The 24185-nt window shown below is 46.2% G+C and overlaps 1 protein-coding gene across 1 annotated transcript in view; it reads right to left on the reverse strand.

Annotated features, from left to right (window-relative positions):
- The window catches only part of unc80 (unc-80 homolog (C. elegans)), a 70063-nt gene that overhangs the window by 24715 nt on the left and 21163 nt on the right, over window positions 1-24185 (reverse strand). Inside the window, 16 exon segments of the mRNA XM_066687988.1 lie at window positions 8935-9121; window positions 12297-12428; window positions 12517-12698; window positions 13190-13328; window positions 13810-13917; window positions 14474-14674; window positions 15115-15212; window positions 15346-15549; window positions 15876-16056; window positions 16309-16442; window positions 16595-16730; window positions 17377-17589; window positions 18832-19004; window positions 22519-22666; window positions 23232-23338; window positions 23955-24163. Of these exon segments, the coding sequence (XP_066544085.1) occupies window positions 8935-9121; window positions 12297-12428; window positions 12517-12698; window positions 13190-13328; window positions 13810-13917; window positions 14474-14674; window positions 15115-15212; window positions 15346-15549; window positions 15876-16056; window positions 16309-16442; window positions 16595-16730; window positions 17377-17589; window positions 18832-19004; window positions 22519-22666; window positions 23232-23338; window positions 23955-24163 (2552 nt within the window).

Here is a 24185-nt window from a genome sequence, read left to right on the forward strand (position 1 = left end):
TTCACAATCAACTAAAACTGTCAGGACTGATAAACAGCATATAAAATATTGCACAGCACACATTCAAGCACAAATACTTGTTAACATTTTCTTCACACAGTAAAGGCGGCCAGTAAGTGGCATTACAAAATAAAGTGCAGAACAAATCTTGACTCCAACCGAAGTCTTACAATCACTTGCTGAAACCCCCCCAGCCTCCTACGGTCTACAGGGAAGTTGCCGTTGGCAGACAGCGGGTCTTCATTGATAAAGTGCGCAGTGAGACTCAGACACAGTCGCTCGTCCTGCTCAACCACAAGTCTGCTCTTGTGGGGTAATATTGCACGTGTGTCCATTCCTGTGAACTTTATTCCTGCATTCAATGCACAGATCTGCGGGATTGCAACTCGGCTTATATGTGCGAGAGGGATTGTACATCTCCCGTCCAGCGGTGGGATGAGGTTTTTAAACCCCTCTTTGGTTACTGCATTAAAAGGCACTATTACCCCGTTTCCACTGGCTGAGTGTCCGGACGCGTCCGTGTTTTGTGGAGGTTAAATATCTGGTGCTGGACACGTCTGTAAGCGTCCGTCCCACTGAGGACATGATTCACTTTCAGGAGCGGAGGTGTGCACTGGACTGAGACACAGGGAGGAGATCAGATACATTGTGTCAGAAGATATAATCTCAAGTGCTGTGTGCGATCACGAATTACAGTTTTATTAGCAGCATGGAGTGAAATCCACGTACAGAAACAATGACTGCTTACAGTTAATATCCGAGTATATAGCACAGGACCGGTGCAGTGCCGTGACTAGTTAAAATAAACTGAAAGATAATAATCGCATCTTAGCAGACGATTTTATTAATATTTTATGAACAGCTGGACGTGTTTCAGGTTGTGTTTTGTGAATGGTGTGCAGGACAATCCACAGATACAATCAGTATGAAATAATCCCTATTACCGAAGTGCTGTTTGTCTTTGGTATTAATTTGCCTAATGCCTCCAATAGCGAGAGAAACCTTTGTCCAGCAGGGGGCTTTTGAACTGTACTTGACAGTCTTTCTTTTTTCCTTGCAGGGAGCTGATCCATCAGGCCAGACCAGACGAGACGGGGAGGTGCCGGTTGACAGAGCTGCAGAGTCCTGGGTCCTTGGAGCGGTCCGGAGGCCGAGGCGAGTGGAGATTGGGACGGACCGGGAGCGACAGGGGACCTAGCCAGAGGGGTCGGAGGACTCCTCACGGAGTGGGTCCCATCTAGAAGCCCGGCCGACCATCTACCCGGAGCCCGGCCTGACCAGGACTGCTCCCCGCTGACGTCACCAGCCAGGATCCAGGAGAGGCCTCGGATTCCAGGGACCGACCAGGCCGATCGGCAACGTCCCTGAGGGAGGCCTCCTGCAGCCAGGGCCCGGACTTCTCCCCGCAAGGCCCGCTCCCTGCAAGAGCCCCGGAGGTGGAAGCTGCTCCCCAGCCAGGTGGACTTGCCCCGACCTCCGGATTGAGAGCCTCCCGACCCTTCTCCAAGGTAGGAAAGTGCAGCATGGCCCAGCGAACCGCCGGTGTGAGGCGCCATAATGCGGTGCGCTTCAGCCGTGAGGCTGGAGCCGAGACCGCGGCCCTCACCCGGCTGGAGTTCAGCAGGTCCGTGCTGCAGAGGGGCCTGGGCTTTGCCCCTTCTGAGCTGAACTGTGTGGTAAAACTGCCTGGACCTAGGGACGTGTTCGAGGTGAGCTTTAAGAACCCTCAAGTGCTGGAGAGTTTTTGGAACCTGTATAGGGAGAAAAAAGACAGCATGCCCCTGAATGACTTTGTGGTCGACGCCCTGACAGATAGAGAGATCAAAATTGTAACTATTCAGTTTTACAACGAAGCAGTGGCAGAGTACGACGTAGAAGTATGGCTGAGGAGACACTGTGAGATCCTGTCTGAAAGTAGGAGAGTTAATGATGAGGATGGGGTCTGGACCGGTGCTAGGCGGTGGCAGGTGCGCCTGCAGGTGGAAGTGGCCGCCATCGGCGGAGTACGCCATCTACCAAGCACCGTGGTTTTAGGAGCAAATAGGGGGCTTGTCTTTTATCATGGCATGCCCAAATTATGTAGGAACTGCGGGGCCCTGGGTCATTTAGCCGCAGCCTGTACCGTTGTTAAGTGCAAGGTCTGCGGCGGGGAACATCAGACCAGGGCCTGCAAGCAGGAGAGGGCCTGCAACCTGTGCGGTGGGGGAGGGCACCTCTTTAGAAATTGTCCCTCCTCCTATGCAAATAGGGCGCGGGCCCTCGGGGGTGGTGGAGAGAGAGAAAACCAAGCGGAGGCTCCTCCAAAGGTGATACCCCAAGATGGGGGTAGAGAGGAAACAATCCTCAGGAGCCTCATAGGCTCCCTCTCTGACTCTGGGTCAGAAGTGGAGGCAGAGGGAGAGTGGACAGTGGTAGCGGGGAAGAGAAGGAGGGCTGAGAAGAGGAGCATGGGTAGGGGGGGCATGATGAAAAAGAGGATTCATTCTGCAGATTCTCCCCCCCCTGCCGGCTCCTCCCCCGCTCCAGAGTCCCCTCCCTCTAATTTTTATACGCCCCACTCTGACTCCGGAGAGGAGAGTGGTGGGCCTTCTCCACTGCCCCGAGTGGGCAGCCTGGTAGATGAGAGGCCCCCTAGAAATAACATTCCTCCTGCCCCACAACTGAGACTCTCCCAGGGGAGGGGTCAGGTATGCCCTCCCGGCAGTAGTGGGAGAGCCGCAGGTCCTCAGGAGACGAGAGTCGGCGCCAGTGTCCTTTCCCAGAAAGACATCAGGGACGTGATGGCAAGGTCACTGGCGCTGGGGGAGGAGGCCTGCGGCGGCAGACAGCCGGGAAGGGAGAGACCACCCCCTCCCCCACCATTAGTTAAAAGAACGACTAGCGGGGTCTATACAGTTTTCTCCCCAGTTGTACATAAAGCCTCTGCCCTGCCATCTGTTCGTCGGGCCTCGGCCTCAAAGGAACCAGGGAGAACCTCCAGCACCACGGGCCCTGAGCCCAGTGGAGTTTTGCCCGCCTTACCGGGTGGCGGGAGCCGAGCCCCCCCCATAGTCTTCCTAGAGGATCAAGCGGTGAGGCAAATGATTGAAATGATGGGTGCTAGCGCTAAGCTAGGTGAGGGAGAAGAGAGGAGTGGGGAAGAGAAAGGTTTCTTTACATGATTGTTACGGAGCGGGTAATTGCCCTCACAGCCATTATGGCATTAACTATTATTTCAATTAATGTGAGGAGCATTGCTGAGGTGAAAAAGAGGACCGATGTTTTAAACTCTCTGGCTGGAATGAAGGCGGATATTATCTGTTTGCAGGAGTGCGGCATCCCGTTCCAAAAAGAATACAAAGATCTCCGGGACACTTGGACCCTAGGAGAATCCTTCTGGTCGGGGTCCAATGTGTCCCGAGCGGACGGGATTGCCGTACTCCTGAAAAACCCCTTCTTAATAGTTAAAACATTCAAGGTTATAGAGGCGGGCAGACTGGCCAGCCTCGATTTTAAATACAAGGGGGCTGTATTGAGGCTGGTCAATGTCTATGCCCCCACCAGCCAGAGAGAGAGAGTCCTCTTTCTCCCTCAGCTACGCCCGCTCCTGATCGGCACCTTGCCAGTTATCATTTCAGGTGATTTCAACTGTGCTCTGAGGGATGTAGACCGGAGTAAGCCCCGCAACGATAGATCCAGCAGGGACCTCGCTGCGTTCGTGGAGGACTTTGAACTCTGCGACGCAGGTCGGGACCTGGTCCCCTTGTTCACCTGGGTGAGTTCTTCTGGCTCCTCCTTCTCCAGGATAGATCTCGTCCTCCTCAGCAAGCCACTGGAGAGGACCGCTATGTCTTCGGAGGCGGTCTTCTTTTCAGACCACAGGCTCCTGACGACAGAGGTGCTCATTCCGAGCACACGGGAGTCGGGGCCTGGGGTCTGGAAGCTCAACACCTCTCTGCTCGATGACCCTCGTGTGATTAAGACCTTTAGCAGACGCCTCGAGGAGTGGAGGACCCTGAAGGACCTTTTTGATTCTCCCATAGAGTGGTGGGAGATGATGAAGAAAAGAACCAAGGGCTACTTCATTCAGCTGGGGAAACGGAAAGCTCGCGAGAGGCGGGCGAGATATTCCCATCTAAACGCCCGCCTCCAGCGCCTGAGTCTTTTACAGCTCAGAGGCTTCGACCTAGCTGAGGAGGTGGCCCGGGTCAAACTGAGTCTCTCCGCCCTCTATCGGGAGGAGCAAGAAAAGATCAAGGTCCTTTCCAGGGTCCGCATCATGGAGGACGATGAGAAATGCAGCCGCTTCTTCTTCAAGAAAACGAAGGAGAGGCGGCCTGCAATGTCCTCCATGATCGACTCCTCGGGGCAAGAGGTGGAGGGCAGAGAGGCTGTTGAGACAGTGGTGCGGGATTTCTACAGGGAGTTGTACGACCAGAAGGTGGTGGATCAAAATCTGATCCATCACTTTCTGTCCCTGTTGGAATCCCGCAATGAGGGGGACGAGGAGGAGGAGGAGGATCCAGAGATCACCACCACTGAACTCTCCCAGGTGATAAAGAGTCTTAACTCTGGAAGGACACCGGGTCCCGACGGGATCCCTGCTGAGTTCTATAAGATCTTTTGGGAGGTGCTTAAGGAAGATCTGGGCCAGGTCCTGGGGTCGATGTACAGAGAGGGCAGATTGGCCCCTTCGATGAAGAAGAGTATCCTCTCCCTTCTTCACAAGAAGGGAGACACGAAAGATCTGAGGAACTGGCGGCCAGTCAGCCTCCTGTGCACCGACTACAAGATACTGGCCAAAGCACTGACGCTCCGGCTGCAGCGGCCACTCCCTCAAGTCGTGGGTCCCGACCAGGTCTGTGGTGCCCGGGGGAGATCGGCGGCCGACAACGCCATGCTGCTCAGGGATGTCGTGGCCTACTCGAACGAGAGAAGGCTTCCCCTGGTCCTAATCAGCTTGGACCAGGAGAAAGCCTTCGACAGAGTGGGCCACGAATACCTGCAGCTTGTTATGGAGAGGATGGGTCTCGCTCTTGGCCTGAGGAGGTGGGTCAAGATCATCTACAGCGGCCTAAGCAGCAGGGTCCTTGTGAACCGCCACCTGACCGAACCATTTCCGGTCAGGTCGGGGGTCCGGCAGGGTTGTCCCCTGTCGGCCCTGCTGTACGTCCTCTGCTTGGAGCCGTTCATGCAGGCGATCCGCCGGGACGTCCGGGTGACAGGTTTCCATCTCCCGGGTTCCGGCGGAGAGCAACTGAAGGCCCTGGCCTATATGGACGACGTGGCCGTGGTCTGCACGGACGCTCCGTCCGTGGCCAGGGTCGAGGAACTGCTGGACGGCTTCTGCAGGGCGACGGGGGCCGCTGTGAATAAGGCCAAGAGCGAGGTCTACCTCTCCAGGGCATGGCCTGTCGGCCGGGGCCCGCCGACCGTGTTCCCTGTGAAGCCGTTTATCAAGGTTCTGGGGATCACGATCGACGGGACCAACACGGGCACCCGGAGCTGGGAGGAGGCCATAGCAAAGGTCCAAAGGAAGATCCACGGCTGGAGCACAAGGACCTTGACGATGGCTGGTAAGGTGCTGGTCGTAAAGGCCATCCTCTTCCCGATACTCCTCTACGTAGGAATGATCTTCCCCCCAGACAAGGGTATCGCAAAACTAGTGACCCGAATTATATTTCGGTTTGTCTGGGGGAGCAAAATGGAGAGGCTGAAAAGAGTGCAGATGGTGAAGGGTACCCTGGATGGAGGCAGGGGGGTCCCGGACGTTGTGCGGCTGATAAAGGCGCAGGGGCTGGCCTATGTGGTTAAGAACATCCAGGCTGCTGGCAAGAAAGTGAGTTTCATGAACCGCTTTTATTTTGCCAGCAGCCTGAGACCATTCGGCCTCTGCGCCATGGACAACACCAGGCCGCACTCGTGGGATCCCCCGCCGTTCTACAGGGCGCTCCGAGCCTTTGCGCTCGAAGTAGGCCTCCATAAAGTCGTGCTGGCCTCCTGGGATTATAAGACCATCTGTAGTCAGATGAGATCTGCCCAGGAGACCAGCCGGATAGAAGATTTCCCTCCCGAAACCTGCCGGTTTATCTGGGCTAACGCTACGCACGTTTGCCTCACGAACACGCAGAAAGATGTCTCCTGGATGGCTGTGAGTCGGTGTCTCCCCACCCGAGTGTTTATGCACAGAAGGGGCATAGCTCCTTATGACACCTGCCCCTATAAGGGTTGCTTGGGGAAGGAGACGGAGGCTCACATTTTTAGTGAGTGCCCCTCCGCCCACAGGGTCTGGCTCCTGTTTTCTCCGTTCCTCCACAGGTTCGCCGTTCCTGCGCGGGCGACCGCCCAGCAGATCCTATACGGTCCGGCAAGGGGAATTTCAACATCAACCCTGAGGTGCTGGTGGCGTGTCGTCTGCGCAGTGAAGCAGGCACTGTGGGAGGGACGGAACATCTGTTTGTTCAATAAGCAGGAGCTGGACCCGATCGTCATCGCGCGGAGGGGCATGGTGTTTGTAAAAGACTACGTCAATCTGGAGGTCCATCAGAGGGGCAAGGAGGAAGCCTTTAAGAACTGGCGTATACAAGATCTGGGGGAGCTCAGGATCCCATGATGGGACCCACCTCCGGGGACGGTTAGTTCCCCCTGCTGGAGCCCGAGTCCAAGATCTTTTAAAGATCTTTTAAAGATTTTATGAATGATTGTTTTTAAAAGAAGATTTTAAATAACAAATCTTAATTGTTTTTAAAGACTTAGTTGTTTTTAAATCACAATTGTTTAGGGTTTCTGGTATAGTTTTGTTATATTTTTTTGTCAAATACATTGACCGTTTTGGGTTTAATTTAAAATGCATTAGACTTTTTTGTTTGTTTTTTATTTTTACTTTTTAATTGTTTCTTTATTTTGTCTATTGCATTTTCTGTTATCTTCAATGTATTTGACTTTTTTGTTGGTGTGCAGTTTTTGCTTTTATCACGTTTTGTTTATTTGATTTGAGCACGTTTATTTTAAAGTTTATTGTTTTAGTTTTGTTAAAAAAATCACAAGATTTTAAAAAATTTTAAGTGATTTTAAGAACTGATATTTTAAACGATTTTAATCATAAGTATTAAAATTGAAATTGTTCTATTTTAAGAAATGTAAAAATACTAAACTTAATAAACAGTATTTACAGAATGCATTCTAATTCAAGAATTTTTTTTAAATATCCAGTAATTAAACACTCACTTTGCTTTAGTGCAAACAATTTCCAGTAAGAACAAATACAATTAACTTCCTTTCTGTAAACAAGCTCTTGAAATAAGGTAGGTCTAGCTTATATTGACAAAATATTCACAATCAACTAAAACTGTCAGGACTGATAAACAGCATATAAAATATTGCACAGCACACATTCAAGCACAAATACTTGTTAACATTTTCTTCACACAGTAAAGGCGGCCAGTAAGTGGCATTACAAAATAAAGTGCAGAACAAATCTTGACTCCAACCGAAGTCTTACAATCACTTGCTGAAACCCCCCCAGCCTCCTACGGTCTACAGGGAAGTTGCCGTTGGCAGACAGCGGGTCTTCATTGATAAAGTGCGCAGTGAGACTCAGACACAGTCGCTCGTCCTGCTCAACCACAAGTCTGCTCTTGTGGGGTAATATTGCACGTGTGTCCATTCCTGTGAACTTTATTCCTGCATTCAATGCACAGATCTGCGGGATTGCAACTCGGCTTATATGTGCGAGAGGGATTGTACATCTCCCGTCCAGCGGTGGGATGAGGTTTTTAAACCCCTCTTTGGTTACTGCATTAAAAGGCACTATTACCCCGTTTCCACTGGCTGAGTGTCCGGACGCGTCCGTGTTTTGTGGAGGTTAAATATCTGGTGCTGGACACGTCTGTAAGCGTCCGTCCCACTGAGGACATGATTCACTTTCAGGAGCGGAGGTGTGCACTGGACTGAGACACAGGGAGGAGATCAGATACATTGTGTCAGAAGATATAATCTCAAGTGCTGTGTGCGATCACGAATTACAGTTTTATTAGCAGCATGGAGTGAAATCCACGTACAGAAACAATGACTGCTTACAGTTAATATCCGAGTATATAGCACAGGACCGGTGCAGTGCCGTGACTAGTTAAAATAAACTGAAAGATAATAATCGCATCTTAGCAGACGATTTTATTAATATTTTATGAACAGCTGGACGTGTTTCAGGTTGTGTTTTGTGAATGGTGTGCAGGACAATCCACAGATACAATCAGTATGAAATAATCCCTATTACCGAAGTGCTGTTTGTCTTTGGTATTAATTTGCCTAATGATCACCCCCACTGCACCGCGCTTTGCTGTGTGTTTTTAATGGGGGCGTGTACGCAGTTGGCTTGGCAGCGCTGATTGGGCAGAACGGAGGTGCGCTCTCTCTATTGGTTAGTAAGATGCCACACAAAGAGGGTAGTCATGCATTCGCTCTGGGACACTCGCTGCATATTTTTCATATCGCATCCACATCACAGCCTTTGCGATTATCAAAACGCGATTGCAATTCAATTTCGATTAATCGTTCAGCCCTAGCGGCTGGGGTACCATCTTCTTGAATGATGGCTTTCGAACAATAATGTCTGTATGCCCCTTAAACTGGTGACTTCAGAGACAACACAGCACATCTCCGAATTATTTTATGACCTGCGATAACTGACCATACTCTGAAGGGTCAGATCTGCAGAGGGAGAAGAGTTAGAGAATCACAACTTCATACCGATTCTCATTCATTATACCAACACAATATGCTGGTCGCTACATTCAAGTAGAAGGGGTCTTGAGATGCAGAGTCTTGAAAGTTTGGTATTGGTAATTTTAGACAGTCAGTGAGTGGACAACTTGACATTTTAACCTGTCCTGAGTGAACTGTGCCTTCACAGACCCATGTTGGGGATTGTGAAGCACTGGAGTCTCTTGCACGCACCTTCCTCCTCCTGTTCTGGCGGGGGGCTGCAGGTGGGCTCGTAGCAGGCCTCCTGCGTGATGGGGATGGCCGTGATGATGCTGGCCTCTCGGCCCAGCCGCCGCTTCTCCTCCTCCTGCTGCAGGTTCTTCAGGATGTGCTCGGCCCGCTGGTGGGAGCGCGAGACGGCGCGGGCCGAAAAGGACTTCTGCACAGGGGGAGACAGGGCAGGGCAGGACTGTGACAAGGATACAGCAAAACGACGCGGAGAGCATAGACCTTTAAGAGGAACTGGGGGAGTCAGGAACGCAGAAGCAACGTGTTCAGACAGAAACCTGTGCTGTCAGCTGGCTACACAGAGCTTGCATAGGAGTCATGACATTACTAGGGTATGGGCCCAGGATTACAGCAGCTATGTTACAATGACCATTTGTGGTCAAATACACTGAAGCAGAAAACTGGGTAGACTTTTGTTTCTAAATTCCTGGGAGAAAATTAAAAAAATAAATCTCTCAAATATTTTTCTCGAACTGCAGGCCCTGCATATGTGGTGATAAGTAAAAGAGTATTACTGACCATATGTGTGTGTATATATAAACATCATTCCCATAATGAAACGTTAATACAGCTGTCAAACATTCAGTTAGATTTAAATCAATTCGCAAAAAGTTGCCACCGAAAGCTTCACACAGAGAAAAGGATTAAAAGAAACCATTAGGCATAGGGATAGAAAAAACTCCTACAGCATATCAGAGAATGTTATGGGAGAAAATAAAATCTGGGGGTCCACAGCTTAAGGCCTAATGGTTGCATCCCCTCCTAGCAAAACAACTTTTTTAGTTAACGTCGATCAGTCTTTCACTTGATGGAGAAATTCTAGGTCCGGCAACCAGGAGTGCTGTGACTGCAGCGTGTGGTGTGCTGTCGGAGGGGGGGCTCATATGCCCTCTGGGTTGTGTCCCACTGACACCACTGAAGCTTTTTCTTGAGCTGCACTACGAATATGTTTGTACATGCAGAGTCTATTTCCTACATGTCTAATTCCTGAGGTTAACCCTTCAGCCACTCGAACCCTGACAGGGTGCATTCCAAGCTGCTGGGGTCTCCCTCTGCAATAATCAGGGGTCTGAGTGAACTCCAAATGTCACTCGATTCATTAATAAAATAATCCAATTGTATAAATGTTAAAACAGCTGGAGTTTCACGCCCAGATATCTCTGCAGTTAGACCTGCGTTGGCAGGAGATGTCTTGTCAGGTGTTCTTATTCATGTATGTTTAAAAAATAAATATCACTCACTTTACACACTTTCTTAATAGCACAGATATCATATTAAAGTATATTTTACCAGAAGAATTGCCACAAGAGAGATAATCAGGTTTCCATAAGCATTCATTAGCACAAGGTAGGGTTATGACAGAGTTAAACAAGCCACAGGGGGAAATAGTGAAATGACCTTTAAACATGAATGGCAGAAATTCCAGAGAATGGTTAATGACATGCCCTTATAAAAGTTTACCATGACCAGTATGTATGGCAATGTACCATGCTTGTCCATGCAATTACCATGCTTTACTGTGGCTAACCATGCATTACCATGTCTCTGTATGCTTTACCATGCTTGCCTGGGTCTTGCCATGCTTTCACCACAGTAAAACCACAGTATACTTTTAGAAGGGAAAATCCTTGAATAAGATGCAATCTGTTGGATATTATATAACAACTTTATTTTAATTTTGGCCATGTACGTCCAATTACAGGTTTTATTTAGTTTCCAAAGGAAGGCTAGAACAGACAGTGTCATTATCAATGATTAAACAGACATTCAGTTGTTAATAAATGATCTCAGGAAACCGGGTGCAAGTCCAAACAAGCATCTGTATAAAAATCACAACTTACTATTGTAAATACTGATTGAATTAATGTTGGAGACTAAAAAAAAAAATACATGATAAAGTATGTTAGTGGTAACATACATATCTCCTGCTAGGAAAAATAAATAACAAATCACAGGTGTCAGTACCATGAGAGTACATCACTATGATCAACACCTGCGGCATACAGAAGAGCATCTCACAAAAACAAATAGCCATGCATAGTTTCACCAAAATCACAAGTAGTAACCAAGAAGGAGCCTCAGCATCTCAGCACAAGAGGAAGCACCACAGCAAGAGGACAGTGCACAGAGATACCAAGCAGTGACGGCACAGGTCCGATCAAACTTGTCCATCTGCACAAGCTTCTCTAGAAACCACCGAAGCAGACAACTGCTGAAAATAGGTTTCTCCCAGATAAATGCAGCTGATCAAATGTATTTTATAATACAGCACTGAAGAATATAGATGGGAGTATTATTTGTCTACAGTGATGTGTCATCTTTGCTTCATCGGCACTAAATGGCAGTGGCATCATTGCTTGGTGTAACTGTAGGCATGGGTTCAGAATGGAGTGACTATTAAAAATGTAATCACAGCTTCATTATGTTGCACAATTAGATCAATTAAGGAAATGCGTCTACATGGACCGGCATCATGAATTTCAATACATTAGATGTGTCCTTTAGCACAGTCCTCTGAAAGAGACCTGTTACTAAACCAGCAAATCAGCAAATGAGCCTCATTGTTGAGACTTATGTTACAACACCAGCACAACTTCACAAGTCACCCCAAAAAGAGACATTATAAACAAAACAAAGACTTTTGTACATTAAAAAAAAAAAAAAAATAGTAATCGGTCTGTATAATATTATGTGGTTGTTTATTTTCAGCACTGCCAGCTTATCTACATAACTATGTCAGTAAAGTAGGATCTGATGTGCTGTGAAAACCCAAAGAGGACTGGAGTTTGACAGACCGCTGGCCTGGTGTAGCCGGTGTGGGTCAGAGCTACAGCCGTACAGAAGCCCCTCCGAGCTCCACACCGCACAGCTCACCACAGAGCGATCAGCCTACTACACCCACAGACCGGGTCTCCTGACGCTGGACTGATTTACTGGGGGGTGACATCACCTGTAACGAGCTCATGTACACTGGCTCTAGCTCTGATACAAACTATCACCCTCACAGGAGTGGAAATGAAGAAACGCACATCTGCAGCTTAGAACAGCACAATCCTCCTGCTGTAGCCTGCACCCTGTCCACTCGGCCTTTCTGGATATTCAGTAATAAATCAACCACTTTTAGGCTTGTTCCTACACCTAGAAATGACCTGACCTTGCTCTTTCCTCTACTACTCAATTTGTTTGGGGTCAGTATGCTAACACCATCACTCCCTGCTTAATGTTACTATCAGGTTAAAGAGAGTCTCTTTCCTTTTCTTCAGTCAATTTGTTCTAAGCACCGCATTGCTGTTGGAAGATGGTAGGAGAAAGTAAGCAGGACTTACAGACTGGTCCTCGTTGATGGGGTCCTGGACACTGCCTGTGTTCTGAGGGACCCAGGGAGGGTCGAACATGGGCACACAGGGCATGCCCAGGATGGGGGAGGGCAGTGTGAAGTTAATGCTGGGAGGAGGGATCTGAAAAAGGCAAAAAAACATGTTAAAAGAGACCCTGGGCCTGACTGAAGTTTATTATGGAGAAACAAATTGGATTTGCGTGGTCTACCTTAAAGATCTGCTGAGCGCCTTCCTCCATGCGGGGCCACACCTGGTACCTGAAGCGCCACAGTGTGTAGAACTTCAGCACAGAGTTGATCCTCTGCACCGCCTCCTGATGGTGAAACTCTGACATCATCATCTCAGTGACCGTGTCGGGCACTTTCACAGCACACAGAAGAAACATGGCCGCTGCACAGAGAAAGGACAGTCACTCGCCTGTTGAGCAATAGTTACACATCTGCACATGTGAAGCAATGGAAACTGCAATTTATGGACATAAGTGCCGTAAAGTACTTAATGTTCTTAATGTTTTTATTATGTATTTTGGTACCAGATTTAGATTATATCATCAAGTACATTCAGTCTAAGCTATCATAAGGAACTAGAAAGTTTGGAATGGCAATTCTGTGATACAGAAGAATCACTCTCTTGTCTAGAACGTGATTCAACTCCAGAAGTTTTTTCACAGGGAGTTTCAAGGAAAATAGGACCGAAAAGCCACAAAGCAAGACTCGCTTGGTCAGGTATAAATTTATTTTTTAAATTTCATGCCCTACAATTAATTAATCACATTTAATCTCAGGATTAGGTCAAGGGAATGCTAATTGGGACAATATAAATTTGTAAAGGAATTGGTAATTGAATTTGATGGAATAAAGGGGAATGCCGCCCACACTCACCGGCAGCGGCAGCCATGTGCTCGTCCACGCTAAGCAGCAGCTCCCAGGCTGCAGGCTGGATGTCTCCGTACATGTCCTCGGTCAGGATGGGGGCCGCCTTGATGAGTAGGGACAGGGGGGCTGGAGACAGGCTCATGACCTGCAACACAGGCCTCCACTTCAGAACTCAAGCCAGAGAGACACAACTGAAGCTATGAGAGAGGTTACCATCGAGAAGAGGCCGTGTGGCTTTGCTTGCTTGTAGTTTATTAATCCTATGATGTTATCAGTTTGCATCACTCTATTACAATGGCATCAAGACAGTAAAGATTAGAGCACAATATACTACAGTAACAAAGATCATTAATGCAAAATCAAAATCCACATTTAAAACGACTTAACAAATGAATGTATATACATGTTCATAACTGTTATACATAGACACTAAATACTGTCTAAATAAATGCACAGTTCCATAATATATACCATTTCATGAAAAACTGAACATCCATGGCAGTGTGCCATGACTTCAAATAGTAGCCTACATTTGGAAGATAGAGGACCAACTCCTTTAAATGTTTGTCTGAGTTATGGGTCCAGAAAACATACAAAATCCTGTGGTGTTGATTAGAGCTGAGCACCTGATTCCTAATGTACTTCAACATCCCTGTGTCTTTCTTCCCCTCCAGATGACTGTCAGTCACTCTCTTCTTCAGGGATGGAGTTCGGAGGCAGGACTTGTCCGAACACTGCAAAGACACCCATGGATCACCTCAGCAAGCCAGACCAGCATTCACAGGCAAAGGCTTCTACATATCCTCAAAACATGTTGCACCATTGAGCATCGAATGAAAAGGCCCACACACAATTCTCTGGTATCTACAGGAAATAATCATGATGCCGAAATACAAGTTGTTTTTAACCTCCTTCCCACAGAGATTGACTTTTCTGGACATGGTTTGAACATAGTTTTCTGGGATGATGAAAGTAAGACACAAAATGCAGACGTAAATATCAATAATAAATATATTATAAATTAGTATATAATTCAACCAAACCTTTCAATACCTGCTCTGCATATATTACCAGTGCCAGTCAAAAAACAGATTTTCTAATCCATTACACTGGGGGTCCTTGGTCCTACAAGCTTCTTAAACATGGACCTGAATGACCAGTCACTGCATCAAATCATCACAAAGTCTCTGGTTTCACTACCACTTTTGCAGATGGTCAGTGAGGGCGGATCCGTGCGCTGCCATCAGGCACTAGTGTGGGCGGACCGTATGCTTTGGTCAGATACTATACCTCCTTCATCTTCTTGGTGCGGGTTCCAATGTTGCTGCTGAAGTTGTCCTCCTTCAGCCCATCCACCGTGTCGCCGTACAGCAGCTTGATGGCCCGGACGAGCCGCGCGCAGGAACGGCTGTGGTGCTGGTAACAGCGCGGGTGGCAGAAGTCCACGTGAGGACAGATGAAGCTCTGCTGGTTGCACAGCAAGATCATGATCTACAAGCAAATAATGAGTCTGAGTCAGATCTGCAGTCTCTTTCTCTTCCCGCAAGTTAGTCAGACACACTAATAAGATATGCATTACAATACATCAGAAAATAACATTTTTGACACAGTTTAAGCCATTCAACTCACCAGAGCTCATTGACTCCGTATGATCTAATGAACCTACCATTGCATCGAACATGTGTTCCAAGCAACCTGATGTAACGGATTAAATTACAGTAACACGCAAGTCAATGACATGAAATGCTTAATGACACCACTTGACAGAGTCACACTGGAAATGTCCAAATATGTTAAACATACAGAACAACATCCTGTATCTGGCAATTTATTTGAATTCATATCAAATGAATATCAAAAGCGATATTAGGTGTTCATATTTGTAGCCAGATCATGCTAATACATGCTAAACGCCCCACGCAGTCGCCTACATGCAGCCAGGACATGTTCCTGTGGTAGTTGTCCTCAGTGCTGGTTGCGCTCAGCCCCTCTGGCTCGATGCTCGGCTCGCTGGTGCTCCAGGGGCTCCCTGTAATAAAACCAAAGGAAAAAAACATATTTAAGCAATATGTTACGCTGAAGAACAGGTGAGGAACATAACAACAGCATTAGGGCTCGGGTGGCCAGTGCGGATCAGAGAGCACAGTCAAGGGCAGCTTTACCGATGTCAGTCACCGTATCTCTGCTCTGAGACAGCATGGCATCCTCGTTCTCAGACTCCGAGTCCTGCCGGGACATCTTGGTGCTCTTCAAGCTGCCGGCCCGGCGGATGCTCGACAGGGATCCTCCCTTCTTCACTCGGAAGCTCCTGGTCCCCTTGATCTGCAGCAGCCGGGAGCCACCGATCCGTATCTTTCTGATGGGAGCTACACAGAGGAGAGCAGTGGTTGGATGTTGCCACTGAAGGGCAGCTGCACACACGATGAATGATACGGATCATTACTGAGTATTTGATGAAATACAAATTTCTTCACCACTAAGACAATGGCTGTACAACATATCAAACAAAACAAAGACAAACATCTGAGACTAAAGAGAGGTTGTGAAGGAGAAGCAGGGAATAGGGATTACAGCCTGAGCTACAGAAGATCTACATATTGAAATCTATGAAGGACAGACCTTCAGTGAAGCTCCAAACCTGAAATAAGAAGTTGAGGTTTCTACATCTACGGTGAGAAAAGTGAATAAAAACCTAGGGGCTCCTGGCTCTTCTTCTCATCGCAACCAGTGTCTGACTTGAGGGTGTGGCTGCTGCTGTGCAGGGAGTCGTTGGGGGCGTCCTCATCGTCCAGGATCCCCGCAAAGCTGATTTTCCTCTCGTAGCGATGGCGGTCCAGCTCAGGGTCCAGCCGCAGACGACAGCTCTCCAGGTCCTGGCATATGGAGAGGAGAGGACAAGGAGAGGAAGGAGGCTAAAAGTACTATCCAGGACACACCCACTGCACGTCTTTGACACGGTAACAGGATTGCACTTCCATCTCAACAAAGAAATAACAGAAGTAAAGAAAAGTTCACAGGATACTATTACCATTTCTGGCCCACAAATCTGAACTTTTGAAGGTTTTGAAATAAACACACTGAATGTGAATGTGAAGAGAGAGGGAGCGAGAGAGAGCAAGACTGACCACCAGGGGCTCTGTGCGTGGGCGGGGCAGGCACGGGAAGGTTTCGCGCAGGAACGTGGTGATCTCCAGGAGCAGCTGGCAGGCCGCCATCTTCAGGGCAAACGGACAGGCGCACTTGCTCGGATTGACGGTGTCTGTGGAGGAGAGCAACTGGGCTTGAACACACAGGGGAGAGCTTTTACCACGGGTAGATTACACGTGTTCACGTGTTCACACTGCTTGTATCATATCAATCTAACAATTCCTTTATACAATGTGTGTGTGTCCTTCTGCACTTTGGCCTTACTGTCATCCAGGAAGTCCTCCTCCTCATCCTCCTTCCTCATCATGCGCTTTGTTTCCTCGTCGTAAATGAACCCCAGGATGTTGGCAGGACTCTCGCTCTCCGAGTGGCACAGTTCACTCAGACGGGCGCCGATAGCCTGCCGGGAAATAAACACCAATGTGCTTCACCGCTGCCATCTTGAGGTCATTAAGTGTGACAGCAACACGAGTTTGATTTTTCAGATTGAGTGCATCACCAGCAGAGGAGGCTGGTCCAAAGAGGCAGAGGGGGTTGCTCCTCCTCTATTTTTGAGAGGCAAGAGGGAGATCAAAATATAAAAAAGAGTAATTGGTTGAAATAAACCATTAACAAATCTCAGTATCATTTATAAAATAATGCATTACTGGTGCATTACCTTACCTTAGCTGTATAGTAAGTTTGCATTAGGGTGCTAGTTGGATTATTGCTACATTTGAACATAATAACATAACATAACCTGAACATAAGAAAGTAGAGATAAGTAGCCAACTAGTGTAAAATAACATAATGCAGTGGGTTGGTTTTCCTCCTGCCCTTACCCAATTCACCATCCGCCACTGATCACCAGTGTATAGTTTTCAGTCAGCTGTCCTTAGTATTTGTATATGACTTTTTGTATTATCAATAAGTCAGTTATCATCCATCTATCATAACATCTTTAGCCCATCCTCTACATAAGGATGCCCAGAGAGAATGTGAACAGTCTCTCCCCTACGAGACGCGAGGCCGGGGGAGTGCGATGGCAGCGGCGGTGCATGACGTACATCCCCCCACTGACAGAAGTGTTTGGCCGCATTCCACTGCAGTTTCTGGTTCCTCTTGTTGCCCACCACAGGCGACCGGCCCCGTGACAAGCCCCGCTTCGTGATGTTGACGTGATGCCCCTTCATCCACTCGGGCCAGTTTCCGCGGTTGCAGCGGTGGACGAAGCGGGCACACTCCAGGAAGAGGGAGGCCCGCGCCACCACCGGCGCCTCCTGCCACGACAGACACAAGCAACAGCACTGACTGGCACGGACGCACTGCAGCCCCGAGGGCTGAGAGAGAAAACACATGCCTCCTGCAGCCTTACCTCCCTGCAGGGCAGTCTGTTGTGGAAATGAGAGTAACAAAGATGAGATGAGCACCGAACACACACAGAAACAGACCAACGCTGATGGAGACAAAGAACAAGGAGCTGAAGCGACTTACAGTCACTTACTAGACTTTTCTAATTCCTCGATATTTTCATTGTACAATATGTCACAACCTAGAGGCACCAGTAACCATTTAAAACCTGATAGTGGAAAAGCATAGGATCAGTGAAAGGATTATTTTAAAGAGTATATCCTTCGTTTAAATTATGACTTACTACGTCTTTATTTTGTATATTATTATTGTATTTATGTTTTTAACTTTTATGATGAATTGATTTTATTCCTTTATTTTTTGGGGTTCTCGTATAAGCCCATTAGGGCTTTCAACCTCACCTGCACATCATTTGTTTTTAATTTGTTCTCGTCTTTCTTATTCTTTGGTGCAAATGAATAAAAACCTAAAACAAGACACTCAAAACCCTACTATATGAAAGTACAATGTAAGAATTAAAATAACCCTTGCAGTAATAATACTGGTAACAGTGATAATAATACAAGTAATGGTAATGAAAATAATATTAGTAATGAATAATAGTGTGCAGCAATTTTCATCATATGACTATCATTTTATATTAACTGTACTTCTGTAGTCTTGTAACTCTTAAATTGCAATTTGTATAAATGCTTATATTGAATTTTGTATTGAATTGAATTGAGTAAAGTTTTTATAACTGTGAGTCGCCCTGGATAAGAAATAAATTATAAATAAATAATAATATAGTATAGTATACTTTATAGAGAGTGAAGTTTATGCTTTCCTTCCATAGTACTCCAGGACAGCTGGCCTATTTGACTAGTACTGCCTGAGTGATCCAGTGTGCGAACTCGGATCAGACCAGGAAAATGAAAGAGAAAAGCAAGTATGTTGCGTCTATTGTTTAGTCAGTAGGCACATGAATCCCACAGCCCTCACTTATATTGCTTCAGAGTGAAAAACTGCTGACATAACAAACTATTCTGTATGAATGCAATCCATAGAAGATTATCTTTTTGTATTTGTTTCACTTTCAGCATGATCTTCTAGCAGTAAACCCGGGTGCGAGAGTGTCCCTGTCGGGCGAGTGGGCAGGGCAGTGGCCTCACCAGGTCCAGCGCGGCAGCCAGGATGGACGCGTCGGGGATGGTGCCCGGCTCACAGCAGTTCAGCAGGAACTGGAAACGTTTCATGCCCTGCCGGATGGCACCCAGGTTCACCACGTTCTTGTTCTTCATGGCATCCTGGCTGGCAGCTAGCCGCTCCTGGAACCCATGGCAGCCTGCAGGAGAGACGGGATGGACAGGGCAACGTAACACAATGTCTTCACGGTGGACAACACACAACCCGAGACCTGCACCTGCAGATAACACCTGCAATTCATACCACTTAAAGTCACAAAAACGAAGTCTATATTCTGTCAAAGATTCAAATAATTAACATTAGAGGGATGAGATAATCAGGGAAGATATTCTTATTCTGTATGAGTTATTTTACTACACTGGACCATGAGTGAACCAAGGTCAAGTACAGGGAACATTTTCCAATTGCACTTGCTTATGCTGGGGCATTGACCTTAAACTAGACAAAGAGTTCATTTGTCAGGGGTGAACATACCCTCTTGAATATAATGCTAGTTTTAAAGGTATTATTAGTAGTATTTTGAAGATGCAATCAATGTGGTTTTTATAACCACAGAAAAACATGTGATATTATTTGTGCTATTTTGTTGCATTGCTTCAGACTGCAACTGTTACAATATTTCACAGCACTGGAAAGCTGTCAGTGAAATTAAATCTGGCTTTCTGACATACTACAGCACACTGATCCTCTTTTATAAAGTAAATGAAGCATGCCGACAGCATTTCTATATGCAATCAAACACAGGAACACCATACGTACACACATACACTTACCAGTTTTAATTGTGCACCACTTTATGCATTTAAATGTTAATATGTAATTTCCTGTGAATATTGTTTCAACAATATGCGATATATGGTTATGCAGCCACATTCTGAATCCCTCATCCTCATCATAGACATGCACAGTCCACACGTCTGCCACATGCATGTGCAGCACTCATCGTGTTAGCAAGTGCATTCAGTCTGTTTGTGTCTTATGCATGTACATAAGGGTACAAAGTTCACCAAGTGAGAAGATGTTTAAACATTTGGGTTTTGCCACAGATGGTCACAGGGTACAAAAACACATGGAAGGACTATGCAAATGCTGGGGGCTCAACTTTCAGTGAGTGATTTAAAACCTGAGGAAACCATGATCACTGAAACCGTATCCTAACGTGCATGCTTCTGGCAGTGGAGACCCTAGGACCGACACCCCGATGATTTAGATGATGCTCGTGAAGCTATATTTCACAAAGATGTTGCATGTATTGCAACACATTATTATTTAGTTGCAGTGAATGCAGCTACAGCAGCTACAATGTCAGAACATGTCAGTGCTTCCCTGGTCAGCTAGCATGATACTGAACGAACACCTCTCAGATGCACACATTTCTGGGAATGGCTCTCACTGCTATTAACAGGGTCTTACACACAATTATTTATTTTTGGCAATTTAGGACATTCATCAGTAACGATACATTATCACTGATCAATGTTTCTTGTATCATGAATGCACTCAAATTATTCAAATGCATTCCCTTCAAATCTATGCTGTGCATTATTTCAGCCAGTCAGTTATATCAACAAAACATAGGTTATCAGTATCATATCTGTCCCTCATTATGCATGCACACACGAACTCAATAGATTGGGTTACCTAGAATTCTTACTGAATGTTAAATGAAGACTTCTAATTCTTCCTTTCTTACTTGTTTTTCTAAGACTCCGTACATTTTGAATGCCAAAATACAGTATTTAATATTAGGAAAAAATACATAAAGCACCTAAAATATTAATTGGATTACTCCTATGATTTCTTCTGTTGTTATATTCCTATTCCTATAATTCCTATATTATACTCCTATTATTATGTCAATGTGAGGAAACGCTTTATATGATTTCTGGCAGTTAGACTGAGGAGATACTATAAAGGCATTGAACAACATGTGATGTGAAGGTGAAAACAACATACAGAACACAGAAGAAAAGACAGCACTAATGTCTTCACCCGCCAAAAGAGGGTACTCTCCACTCCTTGTCTTTGAGTTGCCTGAGGCCAATTTCCTTCACTGAACAAAGAAACCTTTCCACTGACTGAACACTTTAAAATACAAGGACTGAAACAACTGAACTTAAATTAATATAAAAACACGCTATGTGTTTGTAAAAACTATACAGATTGTTAAAAATATAAAATAATATATACATAAATGAGATCTCACCTGTTCTGTAAAATATGATCCATCGCATACAGGGTGCACACTGTGTGAAATGAGCATATTTTACTACAGGGAAGGAATATGGTTTAGTTGAAAATTTAAAAATTGTTTAGTTATTAATGTTGCTTTGTTTTCAATTTTTTTTCCTTTTGATATTGTTCGTGTCAACCCTGCACAGTAAGTCCTGGTCTTGCTGAAAATAAAACCTTTTAGCTGCAGTTGCCCCTGCACTATAAAGGTATAAGGCTCCATACTTTGAACTGTTCTCATTACTGCCCCCTCCTGTCAGAAGTGACCGGCGTATTGAGTTAATGGAAGATATTTCATTGCCTGAACAGATCCTGGGGCCTGAAAAGCCCCTTAAATATTAGCAGATACAATCTGAACGGCAGGGCGTGACAATTAGGTTGAGGACCATGAAGCTTGGAGCAGAGCTGCCCTGCTCTTAGAAATCTCAGACTTTGGGTCAAAAGGCAGAACTGCCAACAGATCCACATAGGCTGGCAGAGCCTTCAGACAATTCTTTAAAGAGACTTTCCTGTTTTACTATTCCTATATTTCAATTATTCCTACACAAGTCTCCAGAATGTTAGTCCTGTACATTTCAATGTACATAACTGTTCAGCAGAGCAGGTGGAGGGAGAATGTGTGGACCTCTGCCAGCTGTGACCAATTCTCTAAATAATAATGGAAATGAAGTTCAGAGTAATTTTACTAGCAATCCAAAATCACTTTCACATGTTGTTAATTGACTGTCTGTATATAAAATATTTAGGACTCTTAGTATATTCATCAAGTACAGTTTTATAGATAGATAAAGTTTAATGGATTGGTCATCCCATCCATTTATTTTATAATATCTAATTTTAAGCATGAGAAAAATGTGGTTTATTTTTTCACTTATTTAGTTTCATTAAATTACCTACGATCCAAAACAACTATATTAAATATAGCATATTATTCAATTCTTTAATACATTGACATTTTATATAGGTGTGAAATGTCTGATTTCCCTAAATGTAAACATATACAGTCTTGCTATTTCAATACAGGACACTGTCTCCTGTGTGTTTGAATTCACAATTAGGTGTTTGTAAACCCAAGTCTGCTGTGCTGGTGTGAACTATCAATAACTCGGTCATCGCTTACAGGGACTCTCATGTCTTATTATTAAGACGCCTGTTTGTATTTGACATGATTTGTCAGGAAAAGGACAGTTTGCACTGTTTTCTAAAGCAATGCAGGAGCAGAAACAGTGAACTGTCCCTGCCTCGAGATTCGAGCCTGAATCATGGAAGAGGCCCAGCCGAACCGGCCAAGCCTTCAGCGGAGAGGCATGCCCCACGTATGCAGAATATACAGGAACAGCACAGTCATATGGAGGATGGCTATTGACAGAGCGGCTGACAGACAGACACAGAGCGGAGGAAAGGATGCCCCGGGGGTCTACCATCTTTCTCTTCTGTGTGGTGAAGCTTGGATGGGTTCCTTCGGCCGGACCGCCATTTACCGAGCCGCTTGAAGAAGTTTTCCTCCTCGTCCCGGCCGTACTCCATGGCGCTCCCTTCAGACAGCTTCACTGCGCTTGTGAATTTCACCTGGGGAGGGGAACCACACATTGAAGGCTGTCACAAGTCCATTTAAACACATGTTTCTAAAAGCAACAGCAACAGGAATCACTTCACCAAGAAGCGGGGCTGAACCACTGATCACACCCTGAAGTTCAGCGAAGGGGCAGCACTTGGCAGACTCTTGTCTTGACCAGCAGATGATGCCTCTGATGGCACAATCTCCTGGGATCATTGGAGCATTGTTTTGGTATTCCTGGTCAAGAGATCCAACTGACCAGACCCATCCCACTGCTGCCCAAGCCCTGCTTAAGACATCAGGTTCAGCTGCTAGATGGGGCTGGGCTCTCTGGGACACTTACTGGTATGCCAGTCCTATTCCACTCTATAGAATTGCAAGTATGCAGTCAAAATATGACTTTCTTACATTACTCTTGCTGCTAAAGATTGATAAAATAATTAAGCATGTAATCATTAGGCTGGAGCAAAGACTTGCATTAGAATGTAAAGAAATGTGAGGGCTGAGGTGACCTCCTCCAACGCCACAACACACACAGCACGAAGCGGTACAAACAATCTGCGCAGAGGGACTGACCTTTGAGCTCTGGCGGATGAAGGACAGCCTGTCCACTGAGCTAATGTCCAAGAGGTCCTCCACTCCATCTGTCAGGCCCGAGAGAGATGAGCGTTTCAGCCAATTCCCTGCCAGGCAGAGGGCATCCACGGAGAGCACGGGCACACGCAGCGCAGAGAGGGGGGGGGAGGAAGACATGGCATGCAGGGAAACAAGAACACTTTTTTTAAGATTCAATAAAAACACTTATTTAACGTATGAAGTTATCTCAAATTATTTACTTTCAGATTGCATAGCAAACAGATATGCTCCAAGTTTTACAAGCTGTAGGCTGGAATAGAGGTCAACGCCAGGTGCTGGACTTATCACGTATTTATAAACACATAAATACATGAGGAACATAAAGAGCATGCTTATCAGCGTACGTGGCCTGCTCAATCGCCTGTATTGATTTTGTGCAATGTGGAGCAATGAAATCTGAGCCATGGAGAACATGCTGTCTGACATCATAGAGGCCAACAAAATGCATAAGCGCTTTGTATATATACTGTAGATACATATTAATCTTTATCATCCACCTTTAACTATAGCTATACATAAAGCTGTAATAAGTACAGCTTTTATGCTTCAGTAATACAATTTGGGCAAGATTAAACATGAACTGTGTCTATCAGCTGTGCATGGGAAGCCATTTCTGAATCTGTTCTTCACCGTAACCCTGTCCTGCCCTGCCACGCCACGTACCAATGGGTAGTTTGAGCTTCTTGCGCAGGGAGATCCGCCGGGAGCGCGAGCGCGAGCGCCGGTCCGTGGTGGTGCCAGAGTGGGCTGTGGTGCACTCCGACGTGTCCGGCTCGGACTGGCTGCTGGTGTCGCTGGCTGCACTCTGAGACTTGAACATCTTGCGCCAGAAGTCCTTCCTCCCCAACAGAGCCCCGGGGATCTGCTCCTCACTGAGAGGGAGAGGTGAGAGAG

The sequence above is a fragment of the Amia ocellicauda genome, chromosome 16 (genome assembly GCF_036373705.1).
Source record: "Amia ocellicauda isolate fAmiCal2 chromosome 16, fAmiCal2.hap1, whole genome shotgun sequence".
Classification (NCBI taxonomy): domain Eukaryota; kingdom Metazoa; phylum Chordata; class Actinopteri; order Amiiformes; family Amiidae; genus Amia; species Amia ocellicauda.